Source organism: Neodiprion pinetum, chromosome 2 (assembly GCF_021155775.2).
Source record: "Neodiprion pinetum isolate iyNeoPine1 chromosome 2, iyNeoPine1.2, whole genome shotgun sequence".
Classification (NCBI taxonomy): Eukaryota; Metazoa; Arthropoda; class Insecta; order Hymenoptera; family Diprionidae; genus Neodiprion; species Neodiprion pinetum.
The window spans coordinates 6,041,894-6,057,020 of NC_060233.1; the positions used below are offsets into that span (position 1 = coordinate 6,041,894).

The 15,127-nt window shown below is 36.7% G+C and overlaps 2 protein-coding genes across 6 annotated transcripts in view; both read right to left on the minus strand.

Moving 5' to 3' along the window:
* Positions 1-1,005: 1,005 nt before the first annotated feature.
* On the minus strand, positions 1,006-11,351 carry LOC124211982 (proton-coupled amino acid transporter-like protein CG1139). Of its 4 annotated transcripts, none has more exons than XM_046611617.2 (9): positions 11,225-11,351; positions 4,567-4,638; positions 4,159-4,278; positions 3,770-4,042; positions 3,511-3,595; positions 3,134-3,406; positions 2,847-3,025; positions 2,584-2,753; positions 1,006-1,831 (listed from the first exon to the last, which is right to left on the minus strand). In XM_046611617.2, exons 2-9 carry the CDS (start codon positions 4,626-4,628, stop codon positions 1,545-1,547), a joined length of 1,449 nt encoding a protein of 482 aa, XP_046467573.1. In that variant the 5' UTR covers positions 4,629-4,638; positions 11,225-11,351; the 3' UTR covers positions 1,006-1,544. The 4 variants fall into 4 exon arrangements, with proteins under 4 accessions (XP_046467573.1, XP_046467572.1, XP_068989695.1 ...); XM_046611616.2 differs by lacking the exon at positions 11,225-11,351 and adding an exon at positions 7,506-7,701; XM_069133594.1 differs by lacking the exon at positions 11,225-11,351 and adding an exon at positions 6,629-6,650.
* The window catches only part of LOC124211981 (proton-coupled amino acid transporter-like protein CG1139), a 41,553-nt gene continuing 36,280 nt past the window's right edge, over positions 9,855-15,127 (minus strand). For both annotated transcript variants that reach the window (XM_046611615.2, XM_046611614.2), the window contains 2 exons: positions 14,626-14,977; positions 9,855-13,788 (listed from right to left, as the gene is read on the minus strand). In XM_046611615.2, coding sequence (XP_046467571.1) covers positions 13,526-13,788; positions 14,626-14,977 — 615 coding nt within the window. In that variant the 3' untranslated portion in view covers positions 9,855-13,525. The remainder of the gene's footprint in view (positions 13,789-14,625; positions 14,978-15,127) is intronic.

The window sequence follows — 15,127 nt, forward strand, 5'->3', positions numbered from 1 at the left end:
CTTATATAGAATATTATATTTACTTAATATACTATACATATACTTTCATGTGTTGAGCCATCTAGGCTCACAAACAATTTTCGCAAATATTTAACACAATCTCAAAAACAACAAAGTTATATTGGCACAGCGTGAAAAAAATATACCTTATTCATACAATTATGCATATGATATAATAGTAGCCATAAAGGAAAGTCGTGCGATGTACGGAAAATACCAAAGTGCGTACTTCATCTCTAAGTCAAGTTCAAAGTAAACTTCGGTCACGCATATTCATATTCTTCAAATTTCACCATAGCACCGCAATCTTAGCCACTTTCCTTTACGTTACATATTGCGTGATAAACGCCAGCGCAATATTTTCAACACAGATACCTTTTGGTTTCTTTGGTCATTGAGTTTTATAGTGTATATACTTTGGTCTAAATTACAGCGTTAACCCGTTGAGGACACATGGGGTCCAACGGACCCCAGACAAATTTCAATGCAATTTTAAATCTACAAAGACCCTTAGGAATTAGATATATAGCACCATCTGTTGTTGTTTGAAGTCTCCACAACAAGTTTTGACACGTTACGAAGGTCTCTTTGGCATTAGTCATCCTGCAGAGACATATTAGTGCGCACGTGTTTTTTTTTTGGGGTTCTGTAGACCCCGTGTGGCCGTACTGTGGCAAAATCTTAAAAAAATTCAATTTTTTTTTTATCGTTGATTGATGTTATATTGTTTCTGTAAACGTAAGTATTTATGCATGAATTGACTTTTTTTTTTTCAGCAATAAATAATGGTTATTAATTAAATATATATGTGTGTATATATACAGATGTCTTATAATCTTCGACCTCGAACTATCGCCAGCCGTCTAATGGAATAAAATTAAAGTTTCGCACCGGTTTTAAGTCGATACATAGCGTGAAACACAAATGAGAACTGTTTTTCTGCGTGGGGTGCGCTGGACCCCGTGTGTCCTCAACGTTATTTTTTCGATGTGTGTCCTCAACGGGTTAATATAAGCGGTGTAAAAGTCTTTTCTCAAAATTTATCACTTCCGAATCCTCAGTAGAACGTTGAACGCACTTCAAGTCACGCAAATTTTTAACATTTTATTATCGACACATCTAATCGACATAGAATTTCCAACCCATACCAATTCTTTCTAATGTATAAATATCACATCTAATGATCGATATAATTTCGTAGCGTATTCGAAAAAGCGACGCCGATGTAAATATCTGATAATGATAAAATTTTCAACGCGAAATTTTCGCCATTTTCACAAATAAAGAATCTCCGAAGCGCTTTTTTACACGCCTAAATCCGCGATACTATCCATGGCAGTTCCGTACGAACAATGGCTAATGAAACTTGAAACATGTTTATTCTACAGAGTGGCTTTTTGTTGACATCGTCCCACTGAGCGCCAGAATTTTTCTCTCCAACAGCCCCGAAAGCGGGCATTTATCGAGAGTCGACCGCAGCTACACGTAGTCACGATAGTCAACGCGACTGATGTTAATTTCACTAGTAGCACATATTGCAGTCCTTATTGATGTAAGTCTGACGAATTTGCTATTATTGTACTGTTCACTGGCGCTGCGAAGGAATTCACGATGTCCACAAGGCTCACATAGGTTCCAACCACGAGCCCCACAATTCCGAATAATATTAGGAAGATGTTCTTGATCAAGGACGACATGCCGGGTCCCATGTCGGGCCACATAACGCATATCTCGATTATGGCAGGAAAGGCGAGTCCTAGTGCCGAAAGACACAAGGCTCCAAACAGCGAGATGAAGAGACCCAGACGCGGCACAGCGATCGCCAGTATAACTGAAAAGCGGTTAAGATTTTGTATCAAGAAATGCAGGAATCGTTTTTCCCGCTTGCTTCGAAGTCGAATGATTTCATGTCCAAGTGACATTGTAACAAGAAGTTTTAGACCGGACATGAGTCAGCCCTTGAACTTCCTGTTTTCACGCTGCAGGTTCCAAGTTCATGGAGAAAAAAAAGAATTATGCCCAATTCACATTTCGAACTACAAAATTAGATTTGTGATTAACGATTTTGAAGCCTAATAAATTCATCGTTACAAATTTTGGATGTCTGACCTTGCATTCGTTATCGGTAATCCAAAAAACCTTCGGCTAGCAATTTCTGCCAAAATCGGGATATTTTCAGATTTGCGTTCAACTATTCAACAAACCGACAAGTGCGAATGTTCATCAAAATCCAAATGTTTTCAGTATTTTTTCCAGCTTATCGAATACACCAAATTTTAATTTAGCAAGTCTGGCCTTAGATTCGTGATTAGCGACCCAAAAAACCTCACGGTACCAATTTTCATTCAAATCCATTCATCGTCTCAACTATCATCGTTATTATTTGATTTTTTGGAACTTTTTCATTTAAATAATTGAAAACGTACCGAACCGATCAGTGCCAAAATGTAATCAGTTCTAAGTTTGGAGAAGCCACGTCGATTGAGATCAAAATCATTGAAATCCGGTAACTCGTTTTCGAGCTATCGTCGAAGAAACAGGAAGTTAAAAATGTTCACCTGACTCCCTAAAGCGTCAACTTACAGGTGGCAATGGTGACGATTGTCCTCAGGACGTACTCCCAGAAAAGTTTGTTCTTAGGAATACGACGATCCAGGTAGGTGTTCCAGATGATCTCAACGGGCACGTAGCCTTGGAGGGCGTAAGTTATGAATATCGCGATGGCGAACATTATTTTTATGGCCTGTGCCATCCTGTGGGCGGAAACAGATAAAGAGAAATAAACATTGGGTCGATTATGGTGATTCAATTGCGAATAGTGCGTAGCATTTGAAACATCGACATACACGTCCCCTTTAGGAAGATTCAAAGTAATGCTCCCTTCGGCTGCCGCCCCGTATTTGATATAACCGAAAACTCCGACCAGAATGTACAAGATCACGATGACGGTCATCCCGATGTTCAGTACGCCAAAGTAACCACCAAAGTTCTGGGGAGTCTTCATGTTGTTTTCCAAAGCTATGATCTATCGGTGACAGAAGAAGTGGTACAAGGTTTCTTTTCATGTAAATGAACTATTTCGAGGTGGAAAATTGATTTTCAGTTAGGGTCATAAGGTTATAAAATAACTCACCACTCCGACAGCCTCCAAGGCAAATAACGTGGTACCAAAGTACAGGGAAAAGTTTCTCAACGAGCCGTACAATTCCCTTTCGCTAACGGACGGAAGATCGTCAAAAACGTAATACAGGATCATTGATAGACCAACGAAAGTGATGACATTCGCCAGGGAGGAGAATGGCGCAAGCACTTTCAAGTTCCTAATGTAGTTTATCAATGTCAGCGGTACGAGCAAAATCAGCATGTGCAATTTCGCATCTATTGGAGGCCAATACTGATCGGTTACCTGGCAACGGATCGTCGAAAAATGATTAGCTTTCGCATACTGCGTTCAACGGAGGCTTGAAGACAAGTTAAAAAGTAAAATTTCTCAAGGCTTCCGGAAACTACCTGCTTTATATTCTCCGCGACAAAGACGATGTAGACGCAGCAAATTCCCAGTTGATATGCTATTAGAAACCCATCGACGAGACCTCTGAAAGACGTTGTTACCTAACTTTATACATCTATAAAAAATCTGAATAACGTTCAAAAATAATTTTGGAATATTAACATTTTTCTACATCCGCAAGTTGATTCGCATTTGAACGCTAAAAAAAAAAAAGCTGTGAACATTTTCTGCCACGTATAGAGAATTACAGATACTCACGGCGCGGAGGGTGCGAATATTTTACACCATCGTGGCCCTTGTTCCAAAGCGTACTTCATGCTCATCGGATAACTCAAAATGGGGACCTTCATTCTTTTGCACAATTTGTACTGCGCTTTTACGAGAACGTGCAAGCAGTAGGTGCATAAAATACCGATGAGAATCGTTGCTATGACGCCGGTGACCAGACCACTGTTGTAAAAGGCATTCGGCATTGCCAGAATCCCAGTCCCCAGGCTGCCCTTCAGCAGATGGATCAACGTCTCGGAGTTCCTGAAACCAGATCAAGTTCAAGTTCTTTCACGTAGGTCTACTAACCGTGCGGTACAACCCATTCGACCCAATTCTTCTCTCCGAAAGTGCTTTTAACTCGATGACGATATACTCACGAGGTGGGATTCGGCCTGTTCCGATGTTTGTGCGGATCATACGACTCATCCGAATCCGATACTGGCGATCCTCCGTCTCCACTTTTCAGGAAATTCCCATCTGGCGTTTGTTTTTCCCCACTGCAATGATTACAGACCATTATTACCTCGTCTAACGTGCGCCGGTCGAACGGATTCTAGTCCGATGTTTTCCTTATGGTATTAAATTAACGGGACGAGAACGCACTCGTTGTCATATAAGAGCCGTCAGTGTATCCCATTACAAATCACTGCTAAGATATTATAATCCGCGCGCACATCCCAACGATCGACGTGTTCGACACACTTTGACCGAGTGGCAAGGTGAAACGATAGTCTGTCTATTTTGAAATTCGCGTAGCTTTAACCGTCTCTGAAATCAGAACTCACTTGAAGGAGCTCTGCCCAGCCATCAACTGCATGTTGATAGTTTCCCCATTCTTTTCTTCCATGGTGACGTTTCTGGAACAGAAACGAGGTCGTCGACCAATGATCGATGTGCACAAGTCTTACGATAAATAGTGTGAAAAATTTGTCATGTCGGAAGGTATTTGATTTGTTGTGGTGTGTGGTTTTCTCGATGTTTTACTTCCGAAAGTGCCAAAGCTTTTTTTGGATCAGAATAGATCTTCTTCAGGAACGCGAGTTGACGATGCATCTGCATCTTCGCTCACGTCACGCTTATTAATCATGTCACCGATTGCATCGATTGCGAGTAACCCAGAAGCGCGAGCAATGACGTCGAGTCCATTCATGCTTTGCTCGGTGCGTTCTGTGTATTTGCAAAAACAAATATTCATCCCGATCAAGTATCAATTGCCAATCAGAAGAATTAGGATTCGCTGGTTATTGGAGCGGATTTAAATTACCTAATCAAAATCCGCAATGCATATATTAAAGCCTTGGCGCATTCTGCATATTAACTGATTGGCTTAATCGGTACATTGGGGTCAAATGCAGTCAACTGTATCTGTACGACACAAATAATGTATTCCTTGCTTATGTTTCGTACGTGAAAAAACTGCTTTCTGCTACCCTCAAGACGCTCGATGCTACCATTTACCGAGTTGATCAAAGACGGGGTAAATCCTTGCGACCACGTTCGCCAACCCTTATTTTCGTCTACTATCAGAATAAATTTAATGGCTGAGTCGTATTCGATTTTCACTTAACACACCGTCAAAGTTTATGACACTGAGATTTGCTTCGTTCCACTTGGGAAACAAAATTAAACCTCGGGTTGTGCTAGGTAATTACTCAATAAATACTCAACCCAGATAACTCGAAGACAAGTAACAACTCTCGCGAGCCAATATTCACGAGCGTGGGTGCGAGTTACATAAAAGGATAACGTGTGTACGAATTACGATTATAATACCTCGGTCGTTAGAAACGATGTTTCGACACGGTAATTTCGTTTCAATTTAGACCCATATGCAGCTTTGCCCAGTCGCGATTTTTGGCTTTGATAACGCGTCAATAACGCTAATCGCATGTTAAAGTCACAAGGCATCAAAATAAAAAAAAAAAAAAAAAAAAAACACTTTAAAAATAATTACAGCTGAATTGGTTTTGGTTTACCTAAATAATTTCGGAGGAATGTGGAATGGATTTGAACGACATGAACTTTCGCGTCTGTCCGATTTAGAAAATCCTAACTTTATTATTATGTAAAAGTTCTGCAGGGGACGAGAAGAAGAAACAACGGGCATCTCAATTCCTCTTGTAGGTCAGTGCACGAGGCGATAAATCAGCAATTTCGGCATTCACTCGTATATTTAGATCCAGTGTCCGAAATCGTTACGACCGCAATACCAATAGCTTGCTCAAACTTGTAAAAACCAAAGATTGCACAGGTCTGCAACCAAAAAACTGCACGAGTTTTACTCACTGGAACCGGGAAAAATTATTCAAATAATTCCATCGCGTTAGATTTTTTATTGAACTCGTGTTTGTAATTTCATTTAGAGTGAAACTCCCTTTTAACTCGAGATCTGGTATCCTATTATTGATTCTAAAAATCCTATGCAAAAGTGATTTCGCACTTTCATTTAATATGTAGGTATTAGATCCAGACACAAGAATAAATATAAACAGGGAAACAGAAAATGGAAAGCGGAAGCGCGTTCGGAGAAGTATAAAACAGAAGCAGAAATGGAATATTAAGTACATCTCACCAAGAAATTGTTTGTTTCATTTCATAAGAAATATTGTTTAATTCATTGTAATGAAATGGTGTTTTTTTTTTCTTTTTTCATTATTCTTATACTTTTTTTTTATGCAAACACATTGTATTTTGCAAAAATACTTTACGTGATGGAGGGTAATGGAAGTGATTTTTGGATTCGGCACACTCGAAAACGTAATATTTACCAAAAACATGCCATGCAGCTGAAAAAAAAAAAAAAAAAAAAAACTTCTTTGCAGACCTGTGTTATGAAACATCTCGTACCGATTGGTATTCAAATTTCCAAAAATAATTCCCACAGTTAAAAACCAAGCATAATAGTCTCGGTTTTGACGTGCACAATTTTAAACCGAAATTTAAATTGACCGAATAAAATGTCTAAAAATTTTTGCATTTACTATTATTCATTTATTTCTCGCGCAAATATATTCGCACTTTCCAAGCTTTAATTGTACGTTTCCCGTTGGTCCAAGAGCGGTAACTCATGATGCAGTTCCTTCGCAGAGTGCAAAATCAGTGCCGATCTAAATATAACTCGACGGCGGTTACAATTGTATCGTTGGGCTCTAGCTGCATACCCTCCGCATCTCCAGCTGCGACCAGGAAGTTCAAATTACAATTTCGATTACGGCATTAACCGACGGCAGGGAAAACTTGCCGGGCCGATACTTGATCGAAAGCCGGAAATCGCGTCTGAAATTTCCGGATATACGTGCACGAAAATATTATATATAAATTTCAAACGTATTTCATTAACATTTTTCGACCGAATTCATTGACGTCAAAAAAATGATCGCCGTTTCTATTCCGTATACATATACAATTATATATGATTTTTAGATTCTCTTCCATAGCTTCGTTCTTCGTCGTTATTTCAGGTTTTTCCCGTCTCGTCGACAATGAGAAAAAAAAAAAAAAAAAAGAAAAAAAGTTCAGTACCAACGATGGGAAAAACAATTTGTTCACGTTCAAATTTGGCTAACGATATTTACACACTTCTAACGACGAACGAGTAAATATTATACAAGACGACGACGGGCTTTTGGTTTTCTGTTTCGTTTTTTCTTTCATCTTGACATTTAATTAACTCGATCGACTCGAGTCACACATTTTCGCGCGCGATGCGAAATTAAGGACTTACCTGGTCACCGTTCGTCAGTGTTGTACCTATCGAAATATCCTCGGCGTCCCTGAATCGCGTTTAACCCAAACACCTCGGTGAAAAACCAAGGTGCTTTGTCAAAACTTTTCACGTATGCCAAGCTGCGAATATAATGCTACCGCGATGAGCGATTTCTCTCGACTGTCTGCAGCCACAGGGCGCAACGCAATCGCGACATTTTATTATCTCATCTCTGAGCACTGCAGCAGCCTCGACCAACTGTTCTATTATATTTATAATCACGTGGTCCAGTGACGCTTCCAAGTAAATTTTTCCGAGGAATTCTCCTCGTCGTCGCTGTCGATTCCTTTCAGAAATCTTCTCACCGATATACGAAGCTTGCTCCGAATTTAACCCTAGAACGGTTCCGGATGGGGGCGAAAAAATACTCAATTGGAATTTAAGTTACCCGCAGCGTTTTCTTTTTTTTTTTTTTCTTTTGACTCGACACGCATTAATTTTTTTCACCACTTTTTTTCGAACTTGTGGAAAAAGATTTTTGTCCCACGTGATTCCTCGTTTAAAAACTAAGAAAACGAGACGATGTTGGACCCTTGACTTAAAAAAAAAAAGAAAGTAAAATATGTCACCGTTTTAGGGTCGATAAAGCTGATTGATCACCGGCTCGTTGTAATTCTTTAATCGATTCTACGTTCGCTAGAAATTTGCAACGAATCAACGAGCCGATTTCGACGAGCGTTTTTTCAGTTAACGGAAGTAGTGCCGTTTGCTACAAGTCACGTCCCTCGTACCAAATAATACGCAAGGGAGGTTTTTTAACAAACAGATAATCGTTGGCTTGCTGTCTCAGGTCTTGAATTCAATCCGTCAACTTTCGTCGATCTATCGAGGCACGAGAAAATAAACGAAACAATTGTAGAAGTAATTGAGGAGGAATGCCAGGAGTGCGTTATATTCGTAAACATATAGAGAGTCGGAAAGTATAGTTCGATTATTGCACCATAGGTTATAACTGACAATGAGTCTGACATAACTGCGTCAGTACGAGTTAATGCAATTGCAGAATGCAGGAGTGGTCGTGTATCGTAGCCGATCATGCTGCCAATTCGTTTCGCAAATTATTGAGCAAGCTTTAGTGGAGCTAGAGATTTTCATTCGTTAATGGCATACGTAAGCTGACAACGACGATTACTACGCCAAGATATTCTCATTAAGCAAATTATCGTATACTGTATACGTACGCAGATCGTACGGAGTTAAAATTGAAGGCTGCGTGTCTGTTGAACTCGCGAAAAAATAACGCGGGAAAAGCAACTGTAACGCAAATATCCAGGTAAGAAATAATACTCAAACAGAAATATCCCGGTACGGAACATTTCGTATCTGCAATGTTGTGTGTGTTATGATTTTCGGAAATTCGTGCTAAAGTTATTTTATCGCGAATTCGATAAAACTGTCAACGAATCGAAACTGTAAATATTTTCCACAAATCGTAATGTATGGGGTGTAAATTGAGCTATGGAAGTAAAAAAAAAAAAAAAAAGACTGACCTAAAATTGAATCAACGGTTAAATCCGCGGCCGGTGCAGGAGCATCGATCGGCCCCAATGACGTCATCTGCAAAAGTGCATGACCCGAAACTACGGAGTTCATACGCTGCGGGATTGCACGCGATTTTACACTTGCCTTGGTCCGTTTGAAAAAATTAGGATATTTTTAAGTTGGAACAGAAAAAAAAAAAAAAAAACACCGTAACTAATTATATATTTGTAGATGTATTGAAATGAATGAAACGTAATCTGTGTTTTAATTTTCTTTTTATTTTTTGTCATTTTTCTTTCTTTTTTTTTTCCGCTGTCATAATTAATATTATTTTCATTGTTATTACTATACGAGAAGTATTCTTATAACAAAGCCATCCGTCGCTCTTATTTACATTTTCGCTTGTGGTAAAATCAAGTATATGTGTACGTGTGTATGTAGTGTACTTTTAAAATAACAAAATCGATTGAAAATTAATTTTACCTATTGCAATTTATGTAATATGGTTCTATGTGTGTATTTGTGTGAGTTATTAAACGAGGAAAAATTAGTCGTGCAAAATTTGAACAAATTTAGAAACATAGCTCGAACTCTGTATCCGTATTATAAATAATTAAAGTAATTTGTATGATTATGGTAGATAAACATTCTATTTTTTACAAATTTGAATTATTTTTTTGTTCTCGATGTCGTTTCGTCTCTTTTTTTCTTCAACACATATTTTCCGGAGTTATCGTTACGAACTATTTACATTAATTTACTTAATAATTCAATCACGCAATCATAGATCATTCGACACCTTTCTCACGATGGCGACTTGTTGACTTGTTTTTAATTTATTTTTTTTTTTTTTTCGTTTCTTGCAACTATTTACAGACTGCCATTCTCTAATTTACATATAATAAAAATAATAACAATCTAAAGTCTTATCGGATGTTGTTTTCCCCGATTGAATATCAAAGGAAAGTTTTCCTACACCCTATCTTAATTAATTATGCATACATACTATAATGTGGATATAACATCTGTATCTGTATCATGTATATGTATATATGTATATATCCTGCAATATCTAGGCATCTATTCTAAATTTATTCATCGTGTGTTTATAAATCGTAGATTCTGTAAGTGTAACCGGTTATAAAAATTTTTTATTTCCCCAGTTGAGAATTTTTGCTGTACAATATTATATATACATAGATACCGATGCAGTAAATTTCTTTACAACAATATATTTTAATAATAATAATAATAATAATAATAACAATAGTAATAATTTTTGAAAAAAATAACAATAACAAACACATCGGTCAACCGACGTGAGTTTATATCTTATTTATTATAATACGAGCGTACATAAACTACTTGCACCGGGAATTATTTGCGCTAAGACAATCAATGCGTAAAAACAGTTTCTTCTTCTTATTTTTTTTTTTAATGTTTTTGTCTTCTAGACAAGTCTTTGCGGCTTGGTAAAGGACTAGGTTCATTTTTGGAGCTTCAAACGTCGCGTCATTATTATAAAAATAATTTTTAACCAATTTCAATTTCTTTCTCAGACTGTCAAATTTTCCGAATGCACAATATCGATATTAATATTCGTCGAAATGTTTCGAAAATTTTCATTGTTTTTCATTCACTCGCCACGTGCGAGAGAGAGGGAAAAAAAAAAAAAAAAATCAACATTCTTTGTAAAATATCCACCGCGGAATTCCGTGCTGGTGAAAATTCAAATCGAAACTGTACACATATATATATATATATGGTTCTAAGCATAGGTGTATGTATGTATACATATATTTATTTGTTAGATGAAACATGTGTGTATATATATTTATTACTAAAATGACTGTAACGCACCATCGCATAACTATTCGACCCGCGAATTCGACACAGACAATATTTTCGCGCTTTAATTATTTATTTGTCGATTTATTATCATATAGCGAAAAATTCGTTCTTTGACGTTTCTTCACCCTCTCTATTTTTAGGAAAACTCTCGTTAATTTTATCGAACAAACCCGCGTAGCTGTTAACAAAATCTCTACAAGCGTATAGTAAATTCAAGCTTAATTAAGCGGGGTACGGTTGAAGTGAAGAAAAAAAAAAAATAAAAAATAAAAAAAAAAAGAAAACAAACGAGCGAAGAAAAGGAGACTAAAATGTAAATTTAAATAAAGAAAAGCTTCACTCACCCCGGGAAACTTGAGCTGTGTATTAAATTAGCGAAATGTCACCCCCGCATAACGCGAAATCAATTTGTTAGACAGGTGATACGGGATTTTCGGTGCACCGCGTGTCGCACTGTCACCAGAATACCTAGAATAGCGTCTAACTCCGTTTTACCCCGATCCATATGCCCGCCTCAACGATTCTATTGACACCTGACGGTGAGCTTGCGAAACCGTCAAGAATTTCAAGCCGAAATACCGCCGATAGCGTAGACGCGAATTTTACGCATATTTCCAGGTAAAAAAAAAAAAAAAATCGAACCGTTATACTTTTCGCCTCGATGTATCAAAATTGCTTCAATTTTGTTCGGAATAATCTCGCTGTAATTTTGACAAGAACAAAAAAAAAAAAAAATAAACGAATTACGTACTGCGATTAATTTTGAAGCTCTGCATATTTTCATGAGTAATGACAATGCTATTGGATATTATCAGGTATTTGTATGTTTTTTTTTTCTCCGTTGGCCGTCTATCAATTTACTTTACTTTCACCACTTGGGATGAGAATGGAAAAAAAAAAAAAAAATTTCTAAACAGGAACTAATCGTCTGATTCGTTTTAGTGTTAATGTTTAGTTTTAATGTTTTCTGATGCGTCATTTCTTTTTTTTTTTTTCTTGTAGGATTCGTAACTCTGTTAATATTGTATCGGAAATAAATATCTTTTACCTTGATATATATCGTAAATGATGCGTATCGTATATGTATGTGTGTTTTTAGGTGTGAACATGTTATAGGCATGCAACAAAGTGTGCGTATGTAATATCGCATTTATATATGCTAAATCGGACACGTTAATGTAAATAATCACAACCTTTACTATATATATATTCATACGTTATCGCTTTCGCTGTGGGAGGAAAATTTTTGCGCACATTGAAAGAAGAGAAAAAATAAAAAAAAAAAAATTGTCGAATACCAAGAAAATATTTATTCAAATACAACTTGGCAGGTATTTGATTATTTTCAATGGTTATCTACTTCCGGCAAGAAAAGTTCGTTTGGTATAAAATTCTTTTTAAACTTTTTATTTTTTTGAATCGTTGTATCGTCTGCTACGTATTATTGAAATAAATATTATCTTTCGTTCGACTATTTTTTTTCTTCAGTGCATATTCAATGTAGTACAATAATAATAATAACAATAATAATAATAATAATAATATTATAGTTTCACGGAATTTTTAGCGCTAAATTCTGCACAGAATGTGTGATTTGCAAAATGTCGCAGGTTGTATATCGACACCATTTATACGCAACGTATATCTCAATGGTATAAATTCATCATCGCTAGCGATAACTTTGAATTAGGAACTTGCGTGATTGATTATTGATATTAATACTTTTCTATATGCGTATAATACCGCCACTTTCTTTAATCCTATACTTATCGGCGTTATGCATCAATGATTACAAGTTCATGACGATGTTGTTTCATTTGTTGTTCTTATTATCATTGTTATTATATAATTTAATATATTTAAACATATGTATGCGTGTGTATATATTATATTATGTATTTTTATTTTTTTTTAATCTCGTTTATCATTTTGCGTCGCTCGAATTCAAAGAACGAAGACGTTTCATAAATTCAAAACGAGACAAAAATTCGATGTTTATTTTGGCAGGAGTTAAATTTTTTATTTATTCATTTATTTTATTTTTTTTCGATCTAACAACGATAACCTTTTTTAATTTTTTTTACTCACGGATTTCGAGTAACGAATAAATCGCCCGTTAATGGAAGAGATATTTCTGTTAAATACTGTACAGTTTTCAGGCAAAACATCAAACTCAATTTTTAAAACATTCAAATTTCCGTACGTTTTATGAGATATTTCGAAATATCCCCGATACTGTGTAAAATTTCAACCCATACTATCTATTTACATGATACAGTAAGATTTTTTCGATTTTGTACAACCGCAAACGACGTAAACGAGACGAAAGTTGAAAAATTTTCGCGCACTTTGATTTAAATAAATTCTGTAAAAAATTTCAAACCAAAGCTCTTCATATTTACGATAGTATAAAACATTTCTATCCGATTGTTGAGTCAAGATAGATAATGAAATTCACGAGGCTCAATTTTCTCATTTCTCATTCTCTCTTTCTCTCTCTCTCTCTCTCTCAATGAAAAAGTGACAACTTCACGATTCGGACGAGCATTCGAATATCTCCGAAAAAATATCGACGACGCTCGACGAAAGCTCGTTCTCACAAATATTCCTAACAGAGAATTTTCTTTTCCCACCGTAACTATACCTCAAGGCGACACATCCATGGACTTGAAGTAATTTATAATCTGCAAAAGACTCGTGTAAGTCCCGGCGATCAGGCCGAGAAAACCAAAAGCGACGACTGCCGAATTTTTCGCTATCATTATGATCTTCTCGGTGCGATTCGTTACGTTCCAGAATGTGCAGGTGTAGATTATCGCCGGAAATGCGAGGCCAAGTCCCGATAAGGAGAGGGCACCGATCAGCGATATGAAATACTCCAGTTTCGGAATTGCAACCGCGAAGAGAACTGCGGATTGGGAATAGAGAAAAAAATATATAAAAATTACAAATACATTAAAAGAACGGTCGACGATTATACATCATATTATCATCGGAATATTTAACACTGACGCTTTGCGCAAAGAAAAACAAACATTGGCAAGATATACGAAAAAAAAAAATTGCTTTCCGACTTAAAACTTGTTGAAAAAAAAAAAGAAACAAATCGTTGTGACGATTCCTCGACAAATATTTTTTGCAAATTTCCTCACATATCTGTAATCGACGGATTTCTTTCGCTTGTCTGTAAACACAATTCTAAACTATAAAAAAATAAAAAATAAAATAAAAACACGAATTTAATTCGATCTGTTACATTGGCTAGATTCGACTTAAAGTTCAAAGAAGTTCGATGACTCGGTTTTGAAAACCTTTCTCTCCTCAGTTTGAAATTGAGATATTCTGTACGTAAAAAGGGTCGACAGAAAATTCGAAAATTTGAAACGAATCCATTTTTTGTTTGTTTGTGGTTTTTTTTTTTCTTTCAGTCAATGAATCTGCGAGGAAATTTTTTGCACGTAGCATAAAAAATGGTGAAATTTAGACACGGTATTGTGAAAAACATTGCAAATAGCTTGAATGTATTTTACGAAAGAGGCTAAAATGTCTAAAGAGTTTTTTGCACATTATCGGATTCGCTAAGATGAGCGAACGTTTTTAAAATTTCAGACGCGAAAATGTCAAGGGTCGTAGAGAAAAAAAAAAAAAAAGAAAAAAAAAGAACATTCACTGGCATAGAAAAACAAAAAAAAAAATGAATCAAATCGATTGAAAACTTGAATTAAATTCAGGATAATGTACTCACAGGTGACAACGACGAGGCATGTCCTCATAACGTATTCCCAAAATAGCCTGTGGGAATTCTTTTCAAGAACGGGACCCAGGTAATCGCTCCACGTGATGTCGACGGCTACGTAACACTGAAGAGCGTGCGTCACGTATATGGCAAGGGCCAAAAGTACCTGGGCAACTTTGGCGGGTGTTTCGTCGGGAAGATTGAGGGTGATGCTGCCCTTGATGAGGTCTGCGTATCGGATGTAACCGAAGAATCCCATCCCCAGGTAGAGGAATATCACGGTGATCATTCCCACATTCAAAACACCGCAGGGACTCCCGAACGATTTTGGCGTCTTCATTTCGTTCTCCAGGGGAAGAATCTAATTTTTTTTTTTTTTTTTTTTGCAAGAGAGATTAGTTGGATTAGATTAGTTAATTTATCACGTCCATGACAATGCTGGACAAGTACAAGAAAGCTGCAGAGAATTCTCAAGACTACTGACAAACCAACTAACAAAAGAAATGAAAAA